Source organism: Scomber japonicus, chromosome 4 (assembly GCF_027409825.1).
Source record: "Scomber japonicus isolate fScoJap1 chromosome 4, fScoJap1.pri, whole genome shotgun sequence".
NCBI classification, from domain to species: domain Eukaryota; kingdom Metazoa; phylum Chordata; class Actinopteri; order Scombriformes; family Scombridae; genus Scomber; species Scomber japonicus.
The window spans coordinates 11,679,961-11,706,539 of NC_070581.1; the positions used below are offsets into that span (position 1 = coordinate 11,679,961).

Below are 26,579 nucleotides of genomic sequence, written 5' to 3' on the forward strand. Positions count from 1 at the left end.
ACTGGGTCAGAGGACTTTTAATCATATAATTTAACTAATTGCTGGGTCATATTTAGAAATAAAAACTGCACTAATTACACTATAACAAACAAGTGTGGGGAATAAATCTTTTACGAATCAGAAATCCTTAGAGGGAGTATATACTTGTTCATTTGCACGCAACCTAAATTCATTATTTATCCCCGAGAATGAATAAATTGTCCCCGCTAGCCGCTGATTGAACTTGAGCTGGTGAAAAATTCAGCCTGCACTGCTGTACCCCAGTGAGCAGCCATCTAATGAAAATAACAGAGCAAGAAAGAAGGCGCAGGCTTTAATGATTGCATTTGGGTTATGAGTGGAAACAGAGAAAATAATGAGACAGAGGAGAGAGACTTTGGTATACAGACAGAAAGAGAATGTTGGTTGCAGAATTGATTTTTAGATCTTAATCATTAGTTTGAATGCATTTCATGGCTTGGCCTCACATTATATCTCTTGAGTCAAATGGAGATCTTAGAATAAAGGGGGGCAAAGTTTCACTGAGGGCACCATAAGTCAATGACCTCAGTGACAAACAGAGATTTGCAACATCAGTATCTAATTTTAAACTTCTCCTGAAAGTGAAGGAAGATGGAAAGTGACAGACTCACAAGACTATATCATTTATAATGTGCAATAGATCACATGTAACATAAAATGAAAAGAAAACAACAAACAAATAAACAGCTAATTTTAAAACTGTTGGAAAACTCAACTCATATCAACTTGAAGTAAAAAAAATATTTGTCCTCACTATATTGTCAAGAGACCTGCTATAGACATACTGATTAACATACAACATTAACATACTCAACCCCATACCACACCCACTTTACCTAAGTCAAGGTGATTGTGGATGAAGTTAGAACAAAGAAACAGACACAAACCCAGGATAGCAAGTGTTTACAATGCTACAAATAAAGAACCAATCAAACAAACAGAGAGCATGGTTTGAAATATATGAGGTGTAAATGGTACAAAAAGTGTGCTCTGACCCACTTTGTCATAGTTTTGAGGTAATTCTAATTTAAAAAAAAAAAATCTTTTCTTGTCATTTTTTCTGTCATTTTTGGCATTCCTACCTTATCTACATTTTCACTTTTTATTTAGTTTGTCTTATTGTATTATTGTGTGAAGCTCTGTAGTCTCTAGGTATAAAAAGTACTACATAAAAGAACTTTATCTTTTTTTTTTACAAAAGAAATGAGAGTGGGTGCAAAATGAAAAAAGCAGGTAGGAGAAGAGAAGTGATAGAAAAAGAAAATGAGAGTGAGAGAGTTGAATAAAGATGACAATTTCCATTTTAACTTAGTTTTCCCAGAGCAGTGAATAGCTGTGCGTGCCTGCATTTGTGTGTGTGCAGGGTGGCTACAATGATTTGGGATTGTGTTCCCTCCGCCTCTCAGACAGAGAGAGAGAGAGAGAGTGAGAGAGAGAGAGAGAGAGAGAGAGAGAGAGCGCAGTCACATGCAGAGAGGAGCTGGGACGAGAGACAGAACAGAAGAGAGCTGTCAAGCTGCGAGGAGGCAGCGGAGAGACTACTTAGTTTTTTTTTTTTACATTTTCCCTACCATCTCTGAAGCCCACACACACTGAAAAAAGCCACATAAACACACAAAATACACAGATGGTGAAGTGCATGTGAGTGCTGTCTTGTAAGGAGTGGTGAATTATCTTCAGGATCTGGACTTACTCAAGCCCTAAACACTTGGACAGTAAGAGTGTTTGGATTCAGCATCTTTGTGACTTGGACTTACTCTCTAATTGGATTCAAATTGTGTTTTTTAACAGTGCAGCACTCTGGACTAAGAGTGTGTGTGTATCTGTGTGTGTGTCTGTGTGTGCAGAACTTCACCCGAATACAACACTGAGCTTTTGACTAAAACTGTTTTGACACTTGCTTGAATTGGTCTGAATTGGACTCACACTCAAGCTCAGTGCGTGTTTGTGTGTGTAAGGAGGAAGATGTATTGGCCGGTGACAGCGGTCCTGCTAGCCCACCTCGGGGCCACCTTAACGGGGGCATGGAGAGCATCTCAACCAAGACTGCAGTTCACATACTCTGGTAAGAGGAGACATTTCAATTCTTCCCTGTTTCTTTTCAGTATTTCAAGTTTTTCTTCTCTCTTACTGTCTAATTCTTCTGTCCCTTTCACTTGTTCTTCACTCACAAGCAGGTGACTGAATGACGCACCGCTTCTCATTTTTCCCTTTACATTCTTTCCTCCTCCACCTTTTTGCCTCTCCACCTGCCTCCGTCTGCCGTTTTGTCTTTCCCACGCTGTGTCACTTAATCTGTGTTTGTAATCACCTGTATGGAAATGTATCTTCCTCCAGAAGTCTCGTTTGGGTGTGAAAGCCTTGTCTTAAACTCCTGCATATCTAACTAAGGTCTCTTAATAAGTGCTAATTTGCTCTCACAAACACAGTTGTAATGTCAGAAAAAGTTTTACTTAAATTATATAGTTAAAGATTGTTTTATTAAGACACCTCAAAGAAAGACTAGTTTATTACAACTTGGGGCTTATTTTCATAGTTTTAAAGTGTGTCACCTTATAGCCTTATAGCAACAATAAAGCTGTCAAATGTATATTTTATTGCCTTCAGATTTCACATTTACTTTCTGTAGAAATCTCTTGCCATCATCTTTGAAACAATTTAGCAATTAAGCTTCACACCCAAAGACATCCTCCCTGTAATAAACTGACTTCATGACAACACAAACGCCCCCCTGAAGATTTAGAATCCAGTGTCGATGCCTATTGGTTTCAACATCTTTGACAAAGAAATAATTATCTGATGGCAGAAACCCCCGGATCCAGATTACCGCCATATTAATTGTTTCTTGGCCCCAGGCCAATCTGTCCAGCACTGTGAAATCCATGCAGAGGTTGCTTTAAAAAGCTTAAGACCCAGAACAGAATCCCCTTAAAAGTGGGGAGGAAATGACACACAACTAAAATAGTAAATTTCACCTATTTATTAATAATGCTGATTTGAAAAACGGAATATTGCGTTGCTCTGCTAGTGTCTTTTTCTCCAAGCACTTGTGCCGCTATGCGCACGTTGCATAAAGACATGTTGTTGAATCAACATGTCAGTGTCAAGCAGGAGCGCAGACTCTGCTCTCAGTCGGATGATGAGTGGTCGAATTAGAGCTGACGGCTCCTCTTGAAGTGTAAGATGGTGCTGCACAAGCCTCTAATTGTTTTTGGCGCTTGTTTTAACCTTGTGGGCGCATCAGAGGGGTGGGGTTTGGCTCATTGGGGAAAAGAAGGAAGATTTGATGGCGTTTGTTTTACAAACATTGTATTTGACACTCTCAGAATTGTCCTGAAGCCATAAGCCCCACCCGTCTGCGCCTACCAATAGAGAGGATTTAACACTTTAACTTGTGTTGTTTGGGGATCACAATTGTGAAAGTAATGAGAGAGTAAAGATCTGCATCTTCTAATTAAAACTAGATTAGGATTTTGATCTTTTGCCCTCACAGATCTGTTTACAGTGAATCACCTTAAAATGAGAAGCCTTCTTGAGGCGTCCTGGCCTTTAGTTACTGCAAGATAAACTCATCTCTCTTTAATCATGTTTACCAGAGACACAGTAGACTAAGAAACTGAGTGATTACATGTTCTTACATAAGCCAAAAACACAAAGGGTTTGTGAAGTGGATGTGATAAGGCAGGAGTCGACCAATCGTGACCTAGAAAGTACAGTGAGAGGGAGAAGGAAAACCTTATTGGATTCTCCCAGGTGGGAATTTAACTCTAATGAAATCTGAATGTGAAAATGTAAAGAGGTGCTGAAGTATCCCTGTGAGTATGTGCATCTCTGTGCTTCAGTATGTGCGTGTACTTGGATGTGTGCATGCAGTGTGTGGAAGTATGTGCGAGTATTGGTGCACATCTGTGTTTCTGTTTTAAGTCACTTTGAAGATATGAGCTTGTGTGCATGCACTTAAATAGAGCTGTTTCAATTCCAGGAGCTCTGCCCACCTTATTCTTTGTTGTGTATTTCTCTCATGAGGTCTGTGTGTGTGTGTGTGTGTGTGTGTGTGTGTGTGCAAGTGTGTATGTCTTATATCTACAGTGGCCAGTATGCTTGTTTTTGGAAAGAAAACAAGAAAAAATGTGTGGTGTGATGTGTGTGGGGATTGTGAGTGCACTGTTTGTCCCTCTCTGTGGGAGCTTTATGCTGTGGTTCCCTTCTCATCACCACTGAGGTTTTTTTCATAGACAGAAGGAGAAGATTTTCGTTGCGGAATCGCTGTAATTAGAAAAAGATTCCAGCTCCACTTAAACACTTTGACACTGAGGTTGTTTGGTAGTTCAGAGACACTGTACACTTTGATTTTCCCTCGTCTGTGTAACTCCTAGCTAAAAACTAATTGAAAAACCAGTAGAGGCTGACATTTAAGTGAAGTATTTCACCCCCTGATTGAAGAAAATTGGCTTTTATAAGGAACTATGAAACAGAAACCCAACACATCCTGGAGATTTAATGGGAGTGTTGCAGCAGCAAAATAATGATAGAGGAAAGCAAGAAAAAAATTGAAACCAAAATAATATTGAATCTACCAACCAAAATGTATGCAACATATGCAGTTTATTCAGGCATTCAATAAACCTGTTCATATACAAGTGTAAGTAAATAATATAATATATAGAGCAACAAAGCGTGAAGCCTGAATTACCTGCTTTATAAACAGAGCAATTTAGCAAGCAAAGGTGAAAATTTGACTCAAAACCATAATAGTGCTCATTCATTCTCATACTAGCAACACTTGTTTATGCATGATATTGGAAGCAAACCAGCTGTGAACTGTACTCCTCAGCAGACTAAACACCTTATAATTGAGATGATTTTTACATTTTAATTTCCCCTGTTGGTGAGAAACTACTCCAGCCACTGTTTTTGAAACACATTCAAAACCACAATTGAGCAACTCTGAAATCCATCAAGCTGAAAATGAGACATAGACAGATTTCACCTGGCAGCAGCAGTACACTGTTTTATTCAGCCTACCAGCTGGAATGGTAAGCTGAATCTGCATCCCCAGTCTGAACTACTGTTTCCGACTAGGCTTTGAATACGTAGTATATCTGTGCTTTAGATGGATGCTTTTATTCCACATTGCAATGCACATTGGGGAACAGTGTTTTTTTTTCTTTTTAAGAAGTTGTGCATGATGGTGAGAAAAAACCCCATTGCAAAACAGAAAGAACTTGGAAAACAAAAGATGAAGTACTAAATCTTGAGGGAAACGATTCGATTTTCTTCTATATCCATAGTTTTAGTATGTACGATCGTATGTAATTTGGATAAAGTATGGATTATATCCACCTGCTGGCTTTTTAGATAATGTGAGCTGTAGTTTGGGTGATGGTTATGATGGTAAAATCACAGCCAGACTGCCCATCTAAATATCCAAAATACTCCAATTTCCTCACTGTTAGTCCTTTCACCGCTTGTGAGCTTTGTTCTGATTGGTGAAGTGTAATCAGACTGACTGACCAGACAGCTTCATGTGTCTGAAAAAACCCCAGCTTTAAATACTTAAACATATGCCTGATTACCTCCTAACCCCCCCCCCCCCGCCCCCCAATCTCACTCTTAATGACTAAATTATTCCAGTAATTCACTCAAACTTCATGTTGCCCATATGCAGGAGTGAGCTACACACACACACCCACACACACAAGCACACACACACACACACAAGCACACACACTTGAGTGTAATGAGTGCATTATCCCAGCCATTCAGTGAATGGTAGTGTGATTTTCTTAATGATAGATGGCAGTTAGAGATAGAGATACCATTTCTGTGCCCCCCACACACAACATTCAAAAGACTCAAGTCACACACAAACACATACACAGACATGCAAGTATGTACAGTTACATACAACAACACATTTTTGAGAAGGTCTTATATGTGCTCACTGTACACACAAATTCACACAACAATCATAGCTGCTGTCATAGTACCATCTGCACCTTCTTTCAAACTAATACGTGTCACATGAGAATTCATCGTTACAATCACAGAACAAAACTCCATCAACGATTCAGAGGAGGGTTGGAGGATTTATTAAGTCAGTGTGAATCTATTTCCTCACATGGAGAATAGGAGATTCAGAATCATGTTTTATTCATACAGCATTCACTTAGTGGATTGCTTTGCTGTAGACATTTAATGTTAAACAGTCACTGGAGAATACTAAACTGAATCATAAGAGTTTGTTTGGTATGAATGAGGACATTGGCTCTGACCTTTGACCCCTGTACTCCTGATTGCTTGTGACGGTTGTTATTCAGGCATTCAAACTGATCCTGCTGTTAGTTCCTGGACAAATGCCCAAATTGTAATGTAAATGTAAATTAGTCCTTGCAGTAATTCTATGCTATTAACATGCAAATTGCTTGGTTATAATACAAAGAAGATTAGTTCATAAGTGTCCAGATGCATGTTTGTAAAATTTTTCATTCAGGTTTCCTCTGAGAAACGTGTGTAGCACAAATAAAAGCTGTAGTTACGATATGTCCTTGAAAACTCCAGTATTTATCTTTATGTTGTTTATGCTCTTTATTTATATTATTTATTATAAGGACGAAGTAAGTATTCCTAAAACGCCAGGTATGTGTTGCCCAATAATCCCCAGTGACAAAAAATGCTGAAGAAATGTATGGAATCCTAAACAGCTGCGTCCATACAAAACCCAGATGAGCTGGCTGTATTCAGTAAAGTAGAAGGACGTTAAGTAGCTGACAAGCCTAAAGACACATAAACCAGCAGCTGTCACTAGACCTAAACCCCTTCCACAAAAGGGGATTCATTACAATAATTTAAAAAAAAAACGTAGGCTATGTCAACACAACATTTTTGCTGTCCTGGCTTGTTATAGCATCTTGGTCACCGACAAAAGTCTCTTAAACTGTGAAAAATGTTGAATAAATAACACTTAACTGAGCTCAAGCTCAGAGAAACAGGTATTTTACTGATAATAATAATCTTGCTCTGAGTAATATGTGTTAGCGTTATCTAATTTAACAACTTAAGATAGCAATTTAGAAGCTTTTATGCATTTTGTTTTTTCTGAAATTAAGGATGTATTTTGTGGATAATAAACCAACACTAAAATCAATATCAACTTGACAGGCCATGCATTCTCATTACAGTAGAAAATTAGAAACTGTCATCTTTCCAGCAATACAGGAATGTAGCATTATATCTCCTCACTTTGGCAGTTATAATTATACAGTATTTAGGATTGAATACCTTAAGGATCTTTTTTTCCCCAACTAGTCTGGGAATCAGTCTGAGACGTTCGGTGTGACTCACCTACATTTCTTGCACTCAGATGAAACTTAAATCTTTGGTGAAACAGATTAAAGATTCATGATGTCTATATAAAGCCCAAGTTTTATTTGATCAGTTTCATAGTGGTTTTCAGGGAAGAAACCTGGTCCTTGGTGTACAGTCAAAAGTTTGGACACACTTATTATTATTAGAGGTTGCACTTGATGCTGTTGCACTTTAGTTGCTGTTTATTTTTTAGTGATTCTTTCATATTTATATACATATTTACATACACATATATGTTTTTTTTTAGTAAACATATTTATTTATATATTTTAATTTAGCACCTGAACCTGAGCACTGTGTTTCGTTTTTTCCCCCCCATGTTCCCTGGTGAAAGAAATGACAATGAAATGAGTCTGAGTTTGAGTCTTATTCAAGTGGGTAGGAAGGTGTGTCCAAACCTTTGACTGGTATTGTATATTGCACATCTTCCTCCTCCTATATCCAGCCTCACCTTTCTCTTCCCCCTGTGTTTTAACAAAGCACAAAAGCCTTCACAGCAATATTAAAAATCAAGAGATATTTCATTATTCATTTATTCTTTCAGATCTGTTTCTATCTAGGCCAGAGCTTTCCAGGCTCTGGGCTGGGGATGTTGCTGATATGTGGATTTCACTGGGACGGTTATCTGGCACAGAATCAGGCTATTCTCCATTATTAATTTTAATGGAAGCAGTCCCCAACGGTGGCGCTACCGTCGCTTGTCACTAATCAAGTCAAACGCAGCTGTTTGCTCATCGCACACTACAGAAAAGACTCCTGTCAGGCAGCTGTTTCCTCTGGAAACTCTCCACGTAAAGAAGACCTGATTTTGCAGGTTGTTTGGAGGCTAATATGACTAAATGTAAGGTATTGCTTTAACCCAGGTTCTTGAAAATACTCCAGATTATATGAAGGACTCCATTAAATTTTCTCTGTGACCAAACTTTACATCCTTCCTAGGACATTAAAAGCCCTGATTAAGGGTCTTGGTGCTTGAGGGTTTTCTGCTCCCTTTGGACAGAGGCACCAAAAGGAGTCTAATTACACCCTTGCTTTGGCAACAACAGCCCCTGACAACAGTGGACATGCTGTAAATTCACCCTCGAGAGGTTTCTGGCATTAATATCAGAGGTTATCTTTAGCCTGAAGCCTGTAATTAAGCTAAAAAACTTACAAGCTTCATATTTCCTCCATTTCCCTTAAGTATTAATTTACTTCAATCTGCCCTTCTGTCAATAAGTTAGAGCGGAGTCTCTTACCTCTCCTCCCTGGTTCTCACTGTCAGCATTTCTTTCCTATATATCATTCAAGAGACGCAATAAAAGTTTTACTCTTAGAACTCAGGTGCTGTGCAAAAGCAACCAGGGGATTTAACTTTAGTCTGCTGTTCGCTGTAAGTCGAACTCTATAAAAAATTAAGTATAAATACAAAACTGAAACCAGAAAAAGAAGTCAACAGTTCTTTTAAAGATCTCAGGTGAATACATTCATCATTTTTTATATATTGGCTGGAAAAAGTTTTAGTAATCCTTATCCGGACATCGTGTGTTGTTTTTCAGCTTTTTTCAGCCCTGTGTGAACATGTATTCTGACAGCATTCCTTTTACTTTAATCCACAAAGTCACATTTGACTTGCTGGCCAGCAGGGAGCCAGAAGTAGACAGGATCAGCAGCGCTAAGAGCAACTCGTACAACAAGTTTACCTCATTAGCTGTAGATTAGGACAACTGGAGACGCAGACTGGAAAACGCAGGATATGAGGGCGCGTAGAGTCGTGGTCGATATTAAGCTGTCACTGCGTGTACAATAGTGGATTACAGCATATTTCTACTCGTAGACATTTGTATTCAAATTGTATGTATTTCTGAGGTTACAGTCATTTTTGGGGTCGATTACTGGATTTCATATTAAACAAAGCTTATCTTAAAATATACTGTTATTTAAAGTCTAAAAAACAAGCAGCAAGGTGCCACAATAAGCAAGTAAATCAAGACAGCTTGCCTTTTCAACTAACAAGTACATTCAGTAATTACTCTCATGACATATCTGCCCTAGTGTATAACACAAAAGAGACAGATGAAAAAGGAGAGGTGACATTTGAAGTCTTGAGTTTGTCTGTTTGTGGATTCAGTTTTCTTGCTTAAAGGCACTTCAGCTGAGTTTATTCCTGCTTTCACTGAGTGTTGAATGGTAGTTTATTTTTAACTAAAAGCCACCAGATGCCCTCCCACATTATAGCAAAATAAATTCCTGATTTGACTGTGAAGAAAGTGGACAAATTGATTATAAGATGACCTTAAATAAAATGTCAGGTAGTAAAATCCAGTCATGCCTCAAATGAATGGACACAAAACATTTGATGTTTAAGCCTTAGTGTTACCGATCTGATGTTCCCATGGCCGCGTAAACAAGATGAAACCACAAGAATTTGATTCCCCCTGTTTTGTCAGTGATGGGAAGATGAGACAAGTGCCACAAAAGGTTGGAAGTCGGACTTCCTTTTCCTGTTTAAACGGAGCCAGGACTTATCAGAAAATAGAGAGGGCAGATAGTGTGTTTTTATCTTCTAGGATTGGTCATAAATTTGACCTTCAAAGCTGACTGTAAATTTAAAGCTCAGTCAGTGTACATGTCATGACTATATATAAGCTTCATGAGGAAGCTACCTTTTTTTTTTTTTTTTTTTTTTGACGGCTGCTCATTTTAAAGATGTAGAGATATGGCCCATTTGCGCAAAGCAAATATCCATGAAACATTCTGTCTGTGCAGCACGCTTTGAGGCTGAGCCAAGAAGTAGAAACCACAGACATATTTAAGGACTGCAGTGATTTTTCACTCTGTTGGGCGTGGACATACATAATCTGTAGCAAAGTGATGTCTTTAACTCTCTTAGATTAATTCATGCTGATTATTTTCCTGCATAGAGTAGTCACAAGTCTGTGTCTGTGTTAAGGAACATTGAGGGGATTAATGTTTTGCATTTTTTCATTATGGATGGATTGCATGGTGGTGGACACCCTAACCAAAACCCTATTAAGAAATAAAGACATGATTTTAAAACTGAAAATAAATACAAATAATACTTTTTTTGTCATAAAGGTGTTTTTGTTTGGGGAGGTTTTTGCTCTCAGTGCAACAAGTCCTCATACCTAAATGAGAAAATAGCATATGAAAAATTACCTCTATAGTGTAAGGAAACCAGAATTGTCTTTTTCATTAGGATTGTGACTAAATATTTTATCTTGAAAATCATTTTGGAGGATCGGGATGAGAAATTGTTGCTCACTGTAGCTGTCACTGGTTAAGATTCAACCAACATTGCTCTACACTACGCAGCTCCCACGTGAGACTCTGTAACTGTGTGAATGTGACACAGAGAAAACAATGAGTGTTCTCAGTGAACCTTCCCTTAGATAAACAAAGATGAAAAAATAAATTATTTTAAAAAGTAAACAGCAAATGGGCTATAATGTGTGTACGTAGCAGCACAGCGACCCAGCTGAACAGTCTGATGATGATGAATAATCATACGAGCTGAGGTCGAAGGTCAAGCCGTCCACGTGGGTCTGGTCTGTCTGTGACACAGTCCAGACATAGTGTGTCTGTGCGTTTGGCTATAATTTTACTGTGGTATGTGTGTGTGTGTCTGTGTGTGTGTGTGGGCGTATATGTTTGAATGTTAGCCCATGTGCAAAAGTGAGAAACAGTGAGTGGAGAATTATTTTGTGTGACATGAGTGATGAATGAATTAATGCATGTCTGTGTTTATTTTTATAGCAACAGATACTTCATCAGTCTCCACAATATCATCTCAGTAATGGTCTGATCTACAGATGTGGCGCGTCTGGAATGAAAATTAGCAGTGGGCGTGACAAATTTTCGTTTCATCCTGTGTGACGTAGTGGTAGACAACTAATTCTGCATCTAGTCTACCTCACAAGGCCCTGATGGGAAAACAAGCATGTCCATCTGTCTCGTTCCCCTCCTGCCTGATCACTGTTACATATTATGAAAGTTGTGAAAGACCACAAGCTATGATTAGTCAGGGTTCAGTGTGTATTCTGATGTGTCCCGCTGCCAAGCACGCCAGGAATTTAAGGCACCAGGACACTTGATCTGACATGGTAATCATCTCGAAATACATAAATGTCTGGGATTAGGACAAGGAGACAGTGAGATTTTATAACTGCTTATTGCATGTGTTAGAAATGATTTTGTACGTGTGCATGTCTTCACATGAGTGCCCATCTGTGTGCCTGTAGGCTTTGTTCCCAGGCTTCTGCAGGCTCCCATTGTAATTGCACCAGTAATTGGTGAAGTGATAACCCCATTTCCACAGGAAATGTGCCCCGGTTTCCTCGCCCCCGCCGCCACCACTCCCCTGTGGTGGCGCAGCCAACAAAGTCCTCCCCCTGGGAGCATTACACCAGACAACTAAAGTTCCCTGGGGCTCAGCGAGTAGACGAACAGACGGACAAAGACAATCACAGACACAGAAACAAACCTACACATGTGTAGCTTACAAAAACACTCACATGGACAATGCTGTAGGCTGTAAGAGAGTAATTCGATATATTAATGATTACTGCAGCTTTAGTGCGTGTGTGTGTGTGTGAGTGTGTGTGTGTGTGTGTCTAGAATAAAGGAGAACTCACTTTAAAACACCAGGAAAATAACAGTTTGACTCCTGTGAGTGAAATAACAAAAGAAAGAGAGACTTCTTTCATCACCCTGTCTTTTATTTGAATCTTATATGTCACTCAAATTTCACTGCACCAACTCCTTCAAGGCTTACACAACTCTTCTTATATATCACTTTTTAAAGCTGTCATTTCTACCTTTGAGGAAAGGAAATGTGCTGCAAGTCCTTCACTCAGTTGGAAAGTTTCCTCCCTGAAATTTGTCACTGTTCATAAATGGTGGAATTAAGCCAGCGCTGCCTGCATGTTAACCAAATTAGGAAACATCCCTCTAGTCCAGCAGTGTGTAGGTCAGGTCGTCGTCTCCGCCCTTATGTGTTCCTGTGTGATGCCCGCATGGAAAAGCAGTGCTGACATTCACCGTATGTTTAATGGATTCTTAGCTGAGTTGTTCTGTCTCATTGCTTTCCCACGTTGTTGTTGTGACGTCCCTGCCTGCACCGTGGCCACCAGCCTCACCTTGACAGTCACAGCTGAACTCTAATCCACAAGAAGACATGTCAAACATCACTGAAAAAAAGACCTTGAGAACAACTGAGAGCAACTGAGACACACAACATTTGGTGCATATTTAATTCAGAAGTTGATATTTCTGAGCAACAAACCTGCTGCTTTACGTGACAAGAATTCAAATTTTGTAAAACACTTTGCATACACAACGGCAAACACTATTTAAAGACAATGACAAGCACTAAAATTGCTTGCCGTAACTAATGGAAGTAGCACACAAACCTCATTGTAGAAAAGAGTGCACATTTGTTCTATGAGTATCCAATATTTGTGACATTCCACAGCCAATAACCGTTTATGTGAGAATCTCTGCTTTAATCTCTTTAGTGCTGTTGCTATGGTTACCTGCAGCCTAATATAGGCTGAGCACTGATTTAAAACTTTGATGAAACTGTTCACTGTATGTTTTAGGCATATTGACAAACAATTTTAGCAGCCTCTTGCTAGCCAACAACTGAAAATGTATTTTAAAAGCGTAATCTTGTTTATTAGACCAGTAGTTACCTTTAATTTAAATGAGGAAATATTTGAAACACTTATCAAGAAGAACACGGTCTTTGTCTGTCAGTGTGTTTCCTACAATCTGAGATTCAACTTCATGGTGTCTGAATCGATCCTAACAGTGTTGCCACGAATCTATAACTGTTAAACCAATGAATGTAAATGAAATGAACATGTAATTAATTCATTTGAAACATCATTGTTTAGTATCATATGATTAATGTCTGAACTGCACCCTACGTTGTAATTGAGATAATGCGTACAGTGCTGATGGTTAATTTAAAATCAGTCTTGGTTTTCAATATCAGGGCATAATCTAAGATAATGGCAAGTCTGCTGTATGTTTTCCCTTTAATAGAAAGTGTCGATGTGAAAATGTTTTTACTGCGAGGCTGTAGCTTCAGATTAGGAGGAACTGCCTTGTGACTAAAAGACAAGAGACAAAGATGGCACAAACCAGAAGCTTCATCTTGAATTGGCGTCCAGGAGTATTTACCTACATGTTTATGTAAAGTTGATCTTTCTGCTCGTGTGCAAGTGTGTTTGTTCATGAGAACCACGACACACAGATGCATTGCTGTGCATGCATGTGTATGGGTTTGCGTGCATGTGTGTATGTGTGTGTGTGTGTATGTCCGAGTGAATGTGGTGCAATGCAGGAATGTTCTTAGCTGTATCACACGCCACACATTTGCTCTAATCACATCGAGGTCCATCAGAGCTCCCATGACCAGCAGCCTTTAATCTAATGTTCACCATGGATAAAAATACCTACCACTGACACACACACACACACACACACACACACACATACACACATATAAATGCACAAGTGCTATGTAAACAAAAACAGACACTCTAAGAGGCAAATATGGACAGGCAGACGCTGGCATCAATATAAAGGGACCATTCATGCTCAGGCATTTTCACCTTGTGTGTCTGTGTGTGTGTGTGTGTGTGCTTGCGTGCACCAGTAGGATTATGTCTCAGCGTTTCTGTTCTTTTACATCTTAACTTTTTCCGCCTTTGATTCCCAATGACAGGAGTCAGAGGCCAATTGGCTTGGATCAGAGGTCGTGACCCTCGTTCACCCCGCTGTCAACTTGATGCTGATAAGAGTGGCTGCATTCAGCAGGCGTGTGTGTGTGTGAGTGTGTGGAGAGGGAGCAGATTGCACCGCTTTCATAGAACAAGAACTTCTTTTTTCTGTTAAATATACTCATTTTCTATTTTTTCACAGTAACCATGAAAATTAGAGAATGATACAGAGGGGTTTTGTTTTATTGCCTGTGCTGAAATAAATCAAACTTCAGGCTAAAGTTTGAGGATAAAATGGTAATTTGTGAAGAAATATTGTAAAGTGAAGTAGCCACATTTTTGCTCGTCATCTTTGTGAAACGTGATTATAGTCGATCTATAATCTTAAACCAGCTTTAACCACTTTATAAAGTAGTGTCTGTTATTGTTCTGAAATTCTTTGCTTTGTGTCCCCGTCTCTGGGCCGCTGCACAATCCTGCAAAACAACTCGCTATTTTGGCATCAGATTGTTCTTCCAGCTTTCAATGTAATTTGAAGGCATCTGGGAGCTGAGGGTCATTTAAAAAAAATCAATTTTAATTCAGAGTTTCTGAAAAGACCGCAGACTTGAAGAACAGATTGCCTGCGGGTCGATAGTCATCACAAACCACAGATGAAAACTTTCACCAGTGCTTTCACCATGACTTCTCAAAGCATCCATGCAGAAGTGATCATAGACTGTGAGGTTGATTGGTTGACCTACTGTGACCATGTTTGGTTGATAATGGCAGAGGATTTAATTTAGTGTTGGCAGGTGTGTGTGTGTTAACATCCTGTTGAATGTTGGCAGTGACTGATAGCCAGGCTGTGTGGCACATTTGACACTTTTTGTCTCCTTCAATGAGACACAAATCTGTAAATGTGTGTGGTTGATGGTATGCATGTGTGTGTGCCCTCCCATTAACTAAATGGCTTTGATGTCTTGGAAAAACACTCTATTATTCCAAACTGCCCTCTGTGTTTTAGCCAAACTGTTGATGAGAGGTGTGGGCCAAATCATTCATCTGAGCTGCGTGTGTGTCTGTGTGTTTGACGTTGTGGGGGCAAGGCCAAGAGACACCCCTCGACCCACCACACACACACCCTCACAAATTATGTCGGCATGGTTGCTGTTGCCAAGGCAACTGTCCCAAGTGTAAGGGCGGGGTGGGTGCAGCTGGTGTTTCACGACTGAGTCAAGGGTCTGTGAATGTGTGTGTGGTGAAGAAAAGAATGTGTTTTTTTTCATCCTGAATAAGAGCCATTCATTGTGATGAGCTTAAAATGGGAGATTTGATGAAAATTTAAAAAACAAATTCTGTGCATGCATGTGTGTGATGGTGTGTTTAGTATAAAGAAAGCCACATATTTTTTAACCAAACAGAGAGAAAGGGTTAGTGTTTGTGTGACTGTGTGTGTCCATGTGTGTCTTTGTGGGGTTGTTAAATCTAAATTTGTTTCAATATTGGACATGTGCCGCTGACTCACCGATTGCGCCCACTTTCTATCTTTGCACATGTATACGTCTGAATATATATAAATATATATATGCATGCGCGCTTGTGACTGTATGTGTATGTGTGTGTGTGTGTGTTGACAAAGCCACTCTCAGTTCCCTCTAACAGATATGAGTGTCATCCTCTTTGCAACAATGCTGATTTAATGCACTCCAAAGTGAGGATGTGAGCTGGATTTCAGCCTGTCTGACACAATAAGATCATGTGACGGTAACAGATGCTGAATGTCACCCGTGTTTCCACTGCACAGGTGGTTTCACATTCAATTAAGCTGAGCTTTTCCCTTCATATTGAATTAAATGAGGTCATGCTGCTCTTGTGGCACACACACTGTAACTCAGAAGTGGCAAGTCATGAATTCAACCAGAGTTAGATTCCCTGTTAGGAGGGAGGATCTCAATGAGGTTATATGATCAACACACAACATTTTTATGTGGCAGACAACAAAAACTGCTGTGCTCCTTTTTTCATGGAGCAAGTGATTTAGTGTTTAGAATTCACCACAATGTTTATAATTGAGTAAATGGTAGACAGCAAAAGAAGAAGAAGAAGAGAAAAAATAATGGGTGCTGAAGTATCACATCAGCTGGTCATTCAAATGGAAAACCGTAAACACAACGCTGCTTGAAAGCACCATTGAATGTCATGACAGATATTTTATTGCAAAAGAAACAGGTGTTTTTAATAACAGTGATCATCTCTGCATTCAGATTATGTGCGCTGTTTCAGAGCCTGGTATTGTGCATGCTGGCTCACTGTCAAAGCTTTCAGGGACACCTCAATGGAATAGAGCCATTGTTTTACACAAACACAGCATGTCTGTTAGGTTAATTGTGAGTGTGATGAACAAGTTAAAATGAAAGTTGTGTGTATGTAGTCTGTCTGTTTAGTTTCGTTTGTAACATATATTAAAATTACTCAAACCCCCCCACCACAACCACAACCACAGCACCTAAGCCCTTCAGAAACCAGGGGTAACCCTCTACTGCCTGAAAAGGAACATTAAAAAGCAGCTGCAACAGCTGCAACATGCCAACATGTTGTAGCCTATTTCCTAGTTTCAACAAAAATGTTAGCTAGTGCTAGCTTGCAAACTTTAGCTTATCTGACACCTTAAAGAAAAGCATATTAACCAGTTTGAGCAGACACAATCTTCAATCAATGTTCTTGATTGCATTAGTTCTTTGGCTTGAGTTAATGAACATCTCCTTCCCTTGGGTTTCTCTGGCAAGTTTCCCTGTTAACAGCAAATTTGATGCAAGATCTGACTTAGTGGAGCACTGTGGAAAACTTCAACGAAATAGGTCTTTGCATCGTAGCATTTTCTGGAAACTTGTATGACTTAAAAGTAGTTTCGTCATTGTTATGAAAAAAACAATTGATAAGATACAGGAATATGGTGACTCTGTTGCCTCACACGGGTAAAAAAAGGAGGTGAGGTTTTTACCTAAACCTTCTTTTATGTTTGATGCACTGCTGCAGCACAGTTATTGCCTAGAAGAATATTCCACATGATTCATTTGGCCTTGAGACTCACTAAATCCAAACCTTGAACAAGACAAAGAGAAAAATCACAATTCAGTTGAATTTGTTGTACTGCTGATGCACCCACTGAGATTAATGAAGCCAAGAGCAGTGTGAAGCAAAACAATTTACTTCTCTGACCATTTGCTGAATACTAACAAAGTACTGGGTGAGATTTCCCACTGAGCTAAAGTATAAGTTTCTCTTTGCCTTTCCTCTCCTGCTGTGACTGTTTCTCTGTTTCTCTGTTTCAGATTATCTCTCCATTTCCATTGACTCATGTCTTCCTCTTTGTTTTTTTCTGCTTATTTCCTCTCTGCTCATCCATCTCTTGTCTTTTTCGCCTGAGTGTCAGCATGTTGTGGTTCCTCTCATTTCTGTCCTTAGCATCAGTATTTCTCTCTCCTCCTCCGTCTCCACCTTTTCCACCTCCACTCTGCTTTCTTAGCCCTTTTTTCTCTGCTTTCATAAGTCTTTACCTTTCATTTTTTCTCCATTTCTCTCTCTGTCATTATTTTACTCCTCTGTTCTCCCACAGTCACTCTGTCTTTGCTGCTCTTCCCCCCCACCCATCATCCATCCAATCATCATTTTTCAGCCTGTCATCATATGATTTTTCCTCACTCTCATCTCGCTTTTTGCCTTTTTTTTCATTTGCCTTTCTCACCCCTCCTTCTTCTCTTCCTCCTACTCAATCCCATCTATCTATCCATCATTTTTACTCAGTTATTACTCTATAATATTCCCTCACGCTCTTGCCTACTCTTCCCCTTCATGCTCCTTTCTCACTTGGCTCAACTTCCTCCTCAATCCACCCATCTGTCCATCATTCTCCTGCCCTGTCATCACTATATGATTTTTCCTGATGCTCTCTCTCCTACCCTCATCAACCTTTCCTGCCCAATCACTACCTGTCTTCTTCCATACTTCTCCTTTCGCCTCATCCTCATCCATCAATATTTATTAATTTCTTCCATCAGGATTTCTTTCACACTGCTCCCCTCCTCCTCCTCCATATCCTCCTCGTCTGTCTATCATTGTGTCATGTTTTGACATTTTTCCCATTCTCATCTCGTAGCTGTCTTCACCCATCAGGCCGTTTTCATCTTGTTGTCACTTTGCCATGTCATTTTTCTCATCTTCTCTCCCTGGTGCTCTTCCTCCGCCATTCTCCTCCTCTACTTTTTTGACTTCATGTGCTATTTTACCCTCTCACAATTACATTGTGATTTATGAGCATGAAAAATACAAATGTAAAGTGTTTTCAAAATGTAGCAATGAAATGCAATGATCAAGTCAATAAATTCCTTATTTTTGTGCAATCACAAAAGACCCAAAAGAGACTCATGCATTTTTTAGTAGTTGTCTCTGTTGCGTTGACATAATGACATGCCAGCCAGAAACTGTAAACAAAAGTCACATGAGCTCACAGCAAGTGGCTTGTTAATTGGGCAAGAGTTGTGGAAATCTGTCATCCCGCCATGTTAGACATTTTGATGAATTTGGACAAGGTCCAGACAAATCCGATTAAAGTTCCTGTACATTTAGTTAAGCATGATGGATTTTTTCTTTGTCTGGTGTACATAAAAAATAGCTCAATATAAAACTAGGCAGATGTGGCACCTGTGAGATGTCTGAAAGGCGGGGTTTCCTGTTCATTGCCATCTTTAGTTACTAGAGCGAGAAAATCCTAATTTGTTCAACTGTGTGGAGCTAAAATAGAGTGAACGAGCAGCACCTGCCATGCCCGAGTTTAATGGATGGAGTGAGTTTTTAATCCAGAACCCCCCCTCACTGTTCAGCCTGCAAGACGCCAGCACTTTGTGGAACTTTCACAGATTCTCATGTTTCTTGTCATTGAGGTGTTTTCAAAAATAAAAAACAAAATAAATAAAATAGGCAGGTGCAGGATGAACCAAGTAGCCCTGGCGTCCTTTTACCCAGCTACATCTAAGAGCTCTCCCTGGGAGACCCTGAGGCATTTCCAGATCAATATGTAATCCCTCCTGTTTTCTATGGGTCTGCCACAGGGTCTCCTCCTAGTTAGATGTGCCCAGAATGTCTTTGCAGTGACTTTTTCCCAGGAGTCAACCTCTTCAAATGCCACTGAGAAGGACGACTGATAACTTTATTGGGGCCAGCGTCTTATGGCCAGTAGAATTTCATCGCCTCCACTGTATTTTGATGTTTTGCTGCTTGATGCAGACTGTTCATTAAGTTCACTAAAAAATCTTCAGCTAGTTTAGCATCATAAGGAACTGTTGGCTTTCAGACGTCATCATCGTTTGCTCAGATTACTTTTTCAGTCCAGACAAAGACACAAGTATCTCAAAGGAGGACAAAAGCTTGTTATTTGGTACCACCAGAGTATGAATGGTCTTGTTTTCACTTAAACAAACAAATCATAATTTGAGCAAGCTGCTACAATTATTTTCAAGCCGAATACGACCTTCCCCTCACCCCAGTCTGCCGCTTGCCATCTCTTCATATATCCTTGCATTTATTATCCGGTCTGTCATCATTCCGTGGCCTTTCTCTGCGGTTTTGTCTCATTTTATTTCTCAGTCGCTCAGATCGATCTCCCCCATTTACTGCAGTATCCCATTTCTCTCCGTCTCTGTCAGTCTCTCCATATGTCTTTTTTCATTCACTTCCTCTATGCACTCTTCAACACATTTCATTCATCTATAATGAAGTCTTTTCATCTTTTCTTACTTCTCAAACCACTTTTTTTCCCTCTTTCCAAATCCAAAAGCCAACTAACATGATGTATAGTATATAAAGAACAGATACAGCAGTGTTGACGATATTCAGAGTCATTCATCACGTCTATCTTTGATCCCACATCTGCTCCAGTCTGCTGTAGTCCCGATAATTGCCGTGTGTTTCGAGAGCTACAGCAATTTTAAAGATTAAGGGGCAGGCACAGTGTGTGTGTCAGCAAATGGATTGATTTTTTGATGGATATATTTGCATTTGTTGGGTTTTTTTTTGGAGTGTGAATGTAATGGGCAAAGCAGATGTACTGTGAGGAGGAGGAGGAGGAAAAAGAAATACTACAGTGTAAATCATCAACTTTGTGCTAGGGTTTTTACTGTTTTATCTTTTCTTGTCCTACGACAAGATGCACTGCACACATGACCCCTTCTTTATCACATCTATCCAAAACACACTTGAGAACACCTTAAATTGGTAAAACAGATGACGACATATCCAGAGGAAGAAAAACAGGTTTTAACTCAATCAGATTTGATTGAAATCTGATGTAGACAGATACATCAACCATCCTGTCTGTACAAACAAAAAAACATTTGTTGCTGATCCTTAGCAAAATTGGTTGGCATTAGTAGAAAAACAGTGTGTCCTGAGTAATTCAGTTAGGTGGTGCATACTAAAACTGCCAGGTTTAAATGATTGATTCTCACAGAAGCTGCCCTTGCTGAGAGTTAACACCCTCGTGATCCTGTAAGGAATATTAAGAAGATTATATTCTGCATGATACACTTCAGATCTCTGCGTCAGCTCTGATTGAGCTGCTCGAAGAAACACACAACGTGTTGAGAGGTGTGATCCATCACTGCAGAGGAATAAGAACTACATTAATACTCGCCACTCATACAATCCAAAACTATACAAGTGCTTCCCTTTAATAAGAGTTTGCTGAGTTTGCTGCTGCCATGAAAGACGATAAATTATTCATTTCTTCTTTAAATCCTCCCCTGGGTGAACCAATATTGTGCGCTAAAGCTACAGTGGGAAACAATTTATGTTAATTAGAAGCTGTATTACTAGTTTATGTGTCCTCATTTCTCCTTAGGGCCTGATTTATATAGTTATGTGGGAAAGTTTGCTCTTCTGCCTCTTGTCCTTTTGGTATCATCTGCTACGAAGCATCACAGATCAGTCAGGCTGCTAAGAAGAATATACAATGTGCAGTTTACTAACAGTATGAGCTCCATTTTCTGGGTTTTGAAGCTCAAACTGTTTTTTCGAAAGATGTTTCTGCCTTTCACTGCTATATGGAGCTGCCAATGTGTGAAGACATGCCCGGTGTTGCTTTAAAGCCTATATGTTTATGGTTTTAGCTTTGTGTGCCATGTCCAATCCACTCAGGAACACTTGGCAGCTAAAATATGAAAGTTAACACAAGACAGACGGATGTGCGGTTCCTGTCCTCGTTCAGCTATCGGCTCATCAGCCGCACCATAGTTCTCATAGTTTACATGGTACAAGAATGTAATGATAAAAAACACTGAATCTGTGTACTCATTATCGGCAGTTTCATATTTGCTCGTTATCTCACAATCTGTCTGGAGATGTGGTTCAGGTAAAATATGTATGAGTAAGTGTGTGTGTCTGTGTTTGTTTATTCACAAATGATACACAGTAGTTTCTTTGTTTGACCCGAGTGACCGGTGTGATAAGACCAACAACAGACAGTGGCATATGATAGATAATGCGAGTGTGGGAAATGTTGCGCTGTTGTCCTTTATGTGTGTTTATCTGACTGTTCCTCTTAAGAAAATAATTTGCTTCATATCTGGTCTCAAAACCCTCTGACTGTCTCTTATTTTTACAGATATTTGCACTGTTTGATATGTGTGATATATTAAATATGTGGTATAAAATGAACTATAAGTAAAAGCTTCTGGGCATATGTTATTAAAATACCACAAGCACCTGCCCACATGTTGAATTGTTCTTTAGCAAGACCCCAATTAGTCCCGATGGTTAGGCCAGCAGTATTGCAGCTTGCTTTCACTGATGTGTGAGTGTGCTTGTGAATGGGTGAAAAGGAGGCCCACTGTGAAGCATGCTGGATAAAAGCTTTACAAATTCAGTCCATTTACCATTTACACATTATTTCCCCTTATTTCTCATTGGTTAAAGAGGAAGTGTGTTACGGATGTGAATTTTGTGAAAATCAGTTTTAGAAAGCAGACAACAGACAAAATGTAAAGATACAGAAGTGATTTTTTTTCTATTTGAGATCACTGAAGCCAAACTAATATGTTCACCTGGCCTCACCTGTGATCTCTAGCACAGTTTCTCTTCTTCTACTCTCCCACATACATTTTCAAAACCACACCAGCCATTAGGGATATTTCCAATGACTTAAATCCCTCATTTCGTTTTCTGTTTTCCTTCTCCTCCTCTTCATCAGAACTGATCCAGAATGGCCGGCTGCTGACACTGCCCCTAGTGGCGGGAGACCTGCACTCCCTGCTGCCTGATGAAGATGGGAGACGTCTATACGTGGCTATGAAAGATAACATGCTGTCTACCAGTCTGGACGACATAACACAGAATCCACGCAAGGTCAGAACTGAAGGAGACACACAAACACATTCATATACCACACACCCGAGGTACGGTACAGGAAACAAATACATGTAAGATGATGCATGCATGGAGACACACAGTCAAATGACAGCAGATTGGGATAAGAAATGTGTCAGAGCTTTGATGGCACCAATTAGTAATGATATGTGGAAGAGGAAAGTCACACCCCTATGACTAATATCCACTGGGATAGCCTATCTTACTCTAATTTCTTATTCTCATTATAGGAATATACGTCCTCCTCAGTAAGTACTTTAGTTGCACTCTGCTTTCTACCTCCATGAAGTCCTTTTTTATTCTCCAGTTTTCCACATAGTCAGAACCACAGTGTCTGAACGGTAGAATTACAATTTCCTTCACAGTTTCATCTTTCCACCATGTTCCAACTTGGCTGCCAGCCACCCCGTTTGAGCTGCAGTATTGTTGCTGTTTGATAAAATGTCACCTTTTCAGGAAAGAGGGATTTTTGGCCCGGTGACAATGCATTCTTTTGTGTATCCAATGATGTTTGGAAAAGTTTCAAAGCTTCACTGTCTATATTAGTTAGAGCTTAAGACTGATATGTACTGTAAAAAAGTACTATTTGGACAACCTGAAAGTGTTTGTTTTTTTTAAAGCTCTCTTGTTACCTAAGTTTTGTAACTTTTTCCAAAACAGACAAGCAGATAGCAACATAAAGGACTCAAATTATTTCTCTAAATTTTTTTACATTCCTTCTTTCTTCACTGTTCATGTTCATTGCTAATCTGCACCAATAGCCTCTCTATTGGTGCTGTAGAACATCTGCAGAGATAGATCTGTGCTGATACGTGGACTTTCCCTTCACCTCCACTCCTTTTAAAATCATCAGGAAACATGGATACCTGCGTGTGGCCTGTAAATGCAGATGTTCTATAGCCTAGTTATTGATTGCTTGTATCAGTGAGTGCTTCTGCTTTTTAATAGTATATGTATTTTTGCGTTTATTTTAACATTTTAATGACCAAGATTTTAACATAATCAGCCAGTAATATGAAGTGATATGAAGCTTGGCACCCTGAGGCAGGAAATGTATCAGCCCAGTCCTTTCCTGATTCAGCTGGTCAAGTTCCCACCCTGACACATTTCACTCATCTTACCTTAGTGAGGCTGAACTAAAATGTGTGGGGCAAACAATAGAATCTATCCAACATGGGAATAAAGTAAACTGTAAAAAACAGTATTCATACTCAAACCGAACCAAGATTTGTGGTTAGAAACACAATACCTTTTGGATGCATACAATCTGTGTGGAAATCAGTTTAAACTGATCCTCTCACAAACAATAAATGATGACTGTTAGACACAAGTTACCGGTTTGTTACAGTATCTGCAGCATCCAGACAGACATGCTTATGGTTTGCCAGCAAGTCAGGTAAAGTTCAGGTTCACAGGAAGGATACAGACAGAGCTGCCTTTTCATAACTCTGCCCTGCCGGATCAAATCAATACTTTCATCAGTCAGATGTACAAACAAGCTATCTAAGAGCCAAACAGGTAGGCAAGCAGACAACCAGCCAGTAAAAAAGACAGACAGCAGTCAAGCTGGCCAGCCACCCACTCAGCCAGGCAGCCAGCCAACAAAAGGATAGATAGTCATAGTCAACTCATAACTCAGCTCCATACTGGCTGTAAAGTTATATGTTTGTACATACAGTATTTATAGTCTGTTTATACTGTTCCAGCTTGTGTGCATTTTTTTCCCATGGTGTTAAAACCACTCATATGCAATATTCTCTACTGCTACTGACATTCAGGGCTTCTTATCAGCTCCTACTGGTATTAATTCTTTAGTTTTACAAATTGTGCAATCTAACTAGTTCATAAAAAACTGATTCTGACACAAAGAGGTGGACACGTAACCAGTTCCTCAAGCCCATCTCTGTTCAGGGCAAAGTGTCGAATGTAACGCTCTTGTCTTCAGTCACATTTTTTCTTTCTCAGGCTAAAAGCCTCAAGGCATTCCTTCTGTGTGAGTCTACAGCTGGTAACCCATATTACACAAAGGGTCACCAAGGGTTTGAGTGTGTGTTTGTTGCCTTTTCTTACATCGTGCTCTTTATTCATTCTCACTACCTCCATTGTTTTCTTCTTCTTTCTTTACTTTTCAGCTCTGGCATTCACTATCACTATAAAAGTACAGAAATGTAGCACTTTTTTTCCCCGTGTTTGATTTGTGTAATTCTCCTTTTGCATAAACCCACATTCTCCTTGTGTATTATATAAGCTGACAACCCGCATGCTTTTCATAAAGAAGTGAATTCCCATTAAATTCAATTTTTACCTGATGAGAATCCTTTAGTGGTGGTCCATGTTCCTGTGAGTGTGTGGTATTTGGAGATAAGGGGGACCGTGGTCTCTAATCTAATCTGATCGTCTCAGCTCCCCACCGGGCTCTGTGGGAGTGACTACATCAGGGAACTATTACTGAACATCCCGAAATTGTTTCCTCTAAGCATCATCATTTGCTATTAATCACTTAAAAAGAGTTGGTGTCACATTTTCTAGATTGAAGCAAATTCAGACTTACAGGGCAATAAACAGCAGCTCTGTAGTTTTCTATTAAGGCCACGGACTAGAGCAAGTATTCATCTCTGAAATGTCGACAAAACATTAATGCTGGTTTCAAGCCAATTCCTGCGGCATGGTCTCAACATTTCATATTTCTGCAGTCTTTCAACTCTACAAAGAAAACTGAAATGTGTTTGACCTATTCTTGCCAAAGTTGAAGAACAACAACCATGCAAATCATGTGTTTTACAGTATGTCTTTCATTATTAATTATCTTTGTAATGGTAGAGAGAATCAAAAATATTTTCCCACTTTCATCCTGAATTGATGTGAACTTTGAAACAAAAGTAAAGATCCCACATTTTCTCCAGTAAACTTTGCAGTTATGCGGTATGTGGAGATAAGAAGACAATCACTTATCGTATCAATTCAATCTCAGCTTCACTGCGCTGGTCTCTGAGGAAATGACTGACTCAAGGAAATATTTAGATTAGTCATGTAGCTGCTATCTGACACCATGCCTCACCTCTGGTTCTCTTGACTCTCATTACTATTTTTTCCTCTCATATAGGCCGTGAAATAATCCAACACAGTGTTTTTTATTACACACTGATTATGTTTACATGCACATAAACGATGCAGCTATAAATTGATTAAGACTACAATAGCAAGACTCATGTAAACTTGTTTGGATTATATTAACTCCATTGGTCTTTTAGTCAGTTCTTGGGACATTAGTCCACTGGTGAAGTCATCCATTTTCTAGTTAGAAGTAAGTCTTTTCCTGCACCTAAGATGAACTCATTCTTTTAAAAAACCAACATAACCTAACTTGAACAGGCCTGAGGCAAATCGGGCCCACTCCGAAGCAACCTGTGATTTTATGCAGATATTGTTATTCGAACTCTAGTTTTAAAATGCGATAAACACTTGGTTTGAATTTGTTTCAGGCTTCCACAGAATAACTGCATGTTAAGTTGTCCATATTTACCCCTGCAGCATAGTCAGAAAACTTTGACTTTGCTTCTAATTTATGACAAATTTGTTTTTTTAATCATACAAAGTGACGAACAGAATACGAAGTGAAGTGATCTGTGAGTTGGCTCACATTAGAAAAAGACATCAGACTTCTGTGTGGGCAAACTCTCCAACCAAAACAAATTAGCCAACATTTTTGCTTCCTAGCCAGGATTCTTTTATGATAATAGGGACAAAAATTCTTTGCTGCTGTCGGGTCCAATAAAAACTTCATCTATATTAGATGGACTTGAAACTTGTGGCAAATAGAGACAAAAAACTGACATGACCTAGAAGGGAGTTAGATGAGAAACTCTGGAGCTGGAGTCTTGTTTGGGTCGGGTTGGGTCCTAACCACACCACCGAGACTTTTTAATACCACCACATTCACTTATGTAATGTTAAGTTTGGCACAACTGGAAATCAAATTGATGTAACTGATGCAATTACACAATTATCAATAAAAATCCAATCTTATGAGTAACAACAACAAAGTAACAACAATAGTTGCAT

At 39.4% G+C, this 26,579-nt stretch overlaps 1 protein-coding gene across 1 annotated transcript in view; it reads left to right on the forward strand.

The window, feature by feature from the left end:
* The first annotated feature begins 1,986 nt into the window (after positions 1–1,986).
* The window catches only part of sema3h (sema domain, immunoglobulin domain (Ig), short basic domain, secreted, (semaphorin) 3H), a 50,822-nt gene continuing 26,229 nt past the window's right edge, over positions 1,987–26,579 (forward strand). The window contains exons 1-2 of the mRNA XM_053317922.1: positions 1,987–2,086; positions 22,342–22,496. Coding sequence (XP_053173897.1) covers positions 1,987–2,086; positions 22,342–22,496 — 255 coding nt within the window. The remainder of the gene's footprint in view (positions 2,087–22,341; positions 22,497–26,579) is intronic.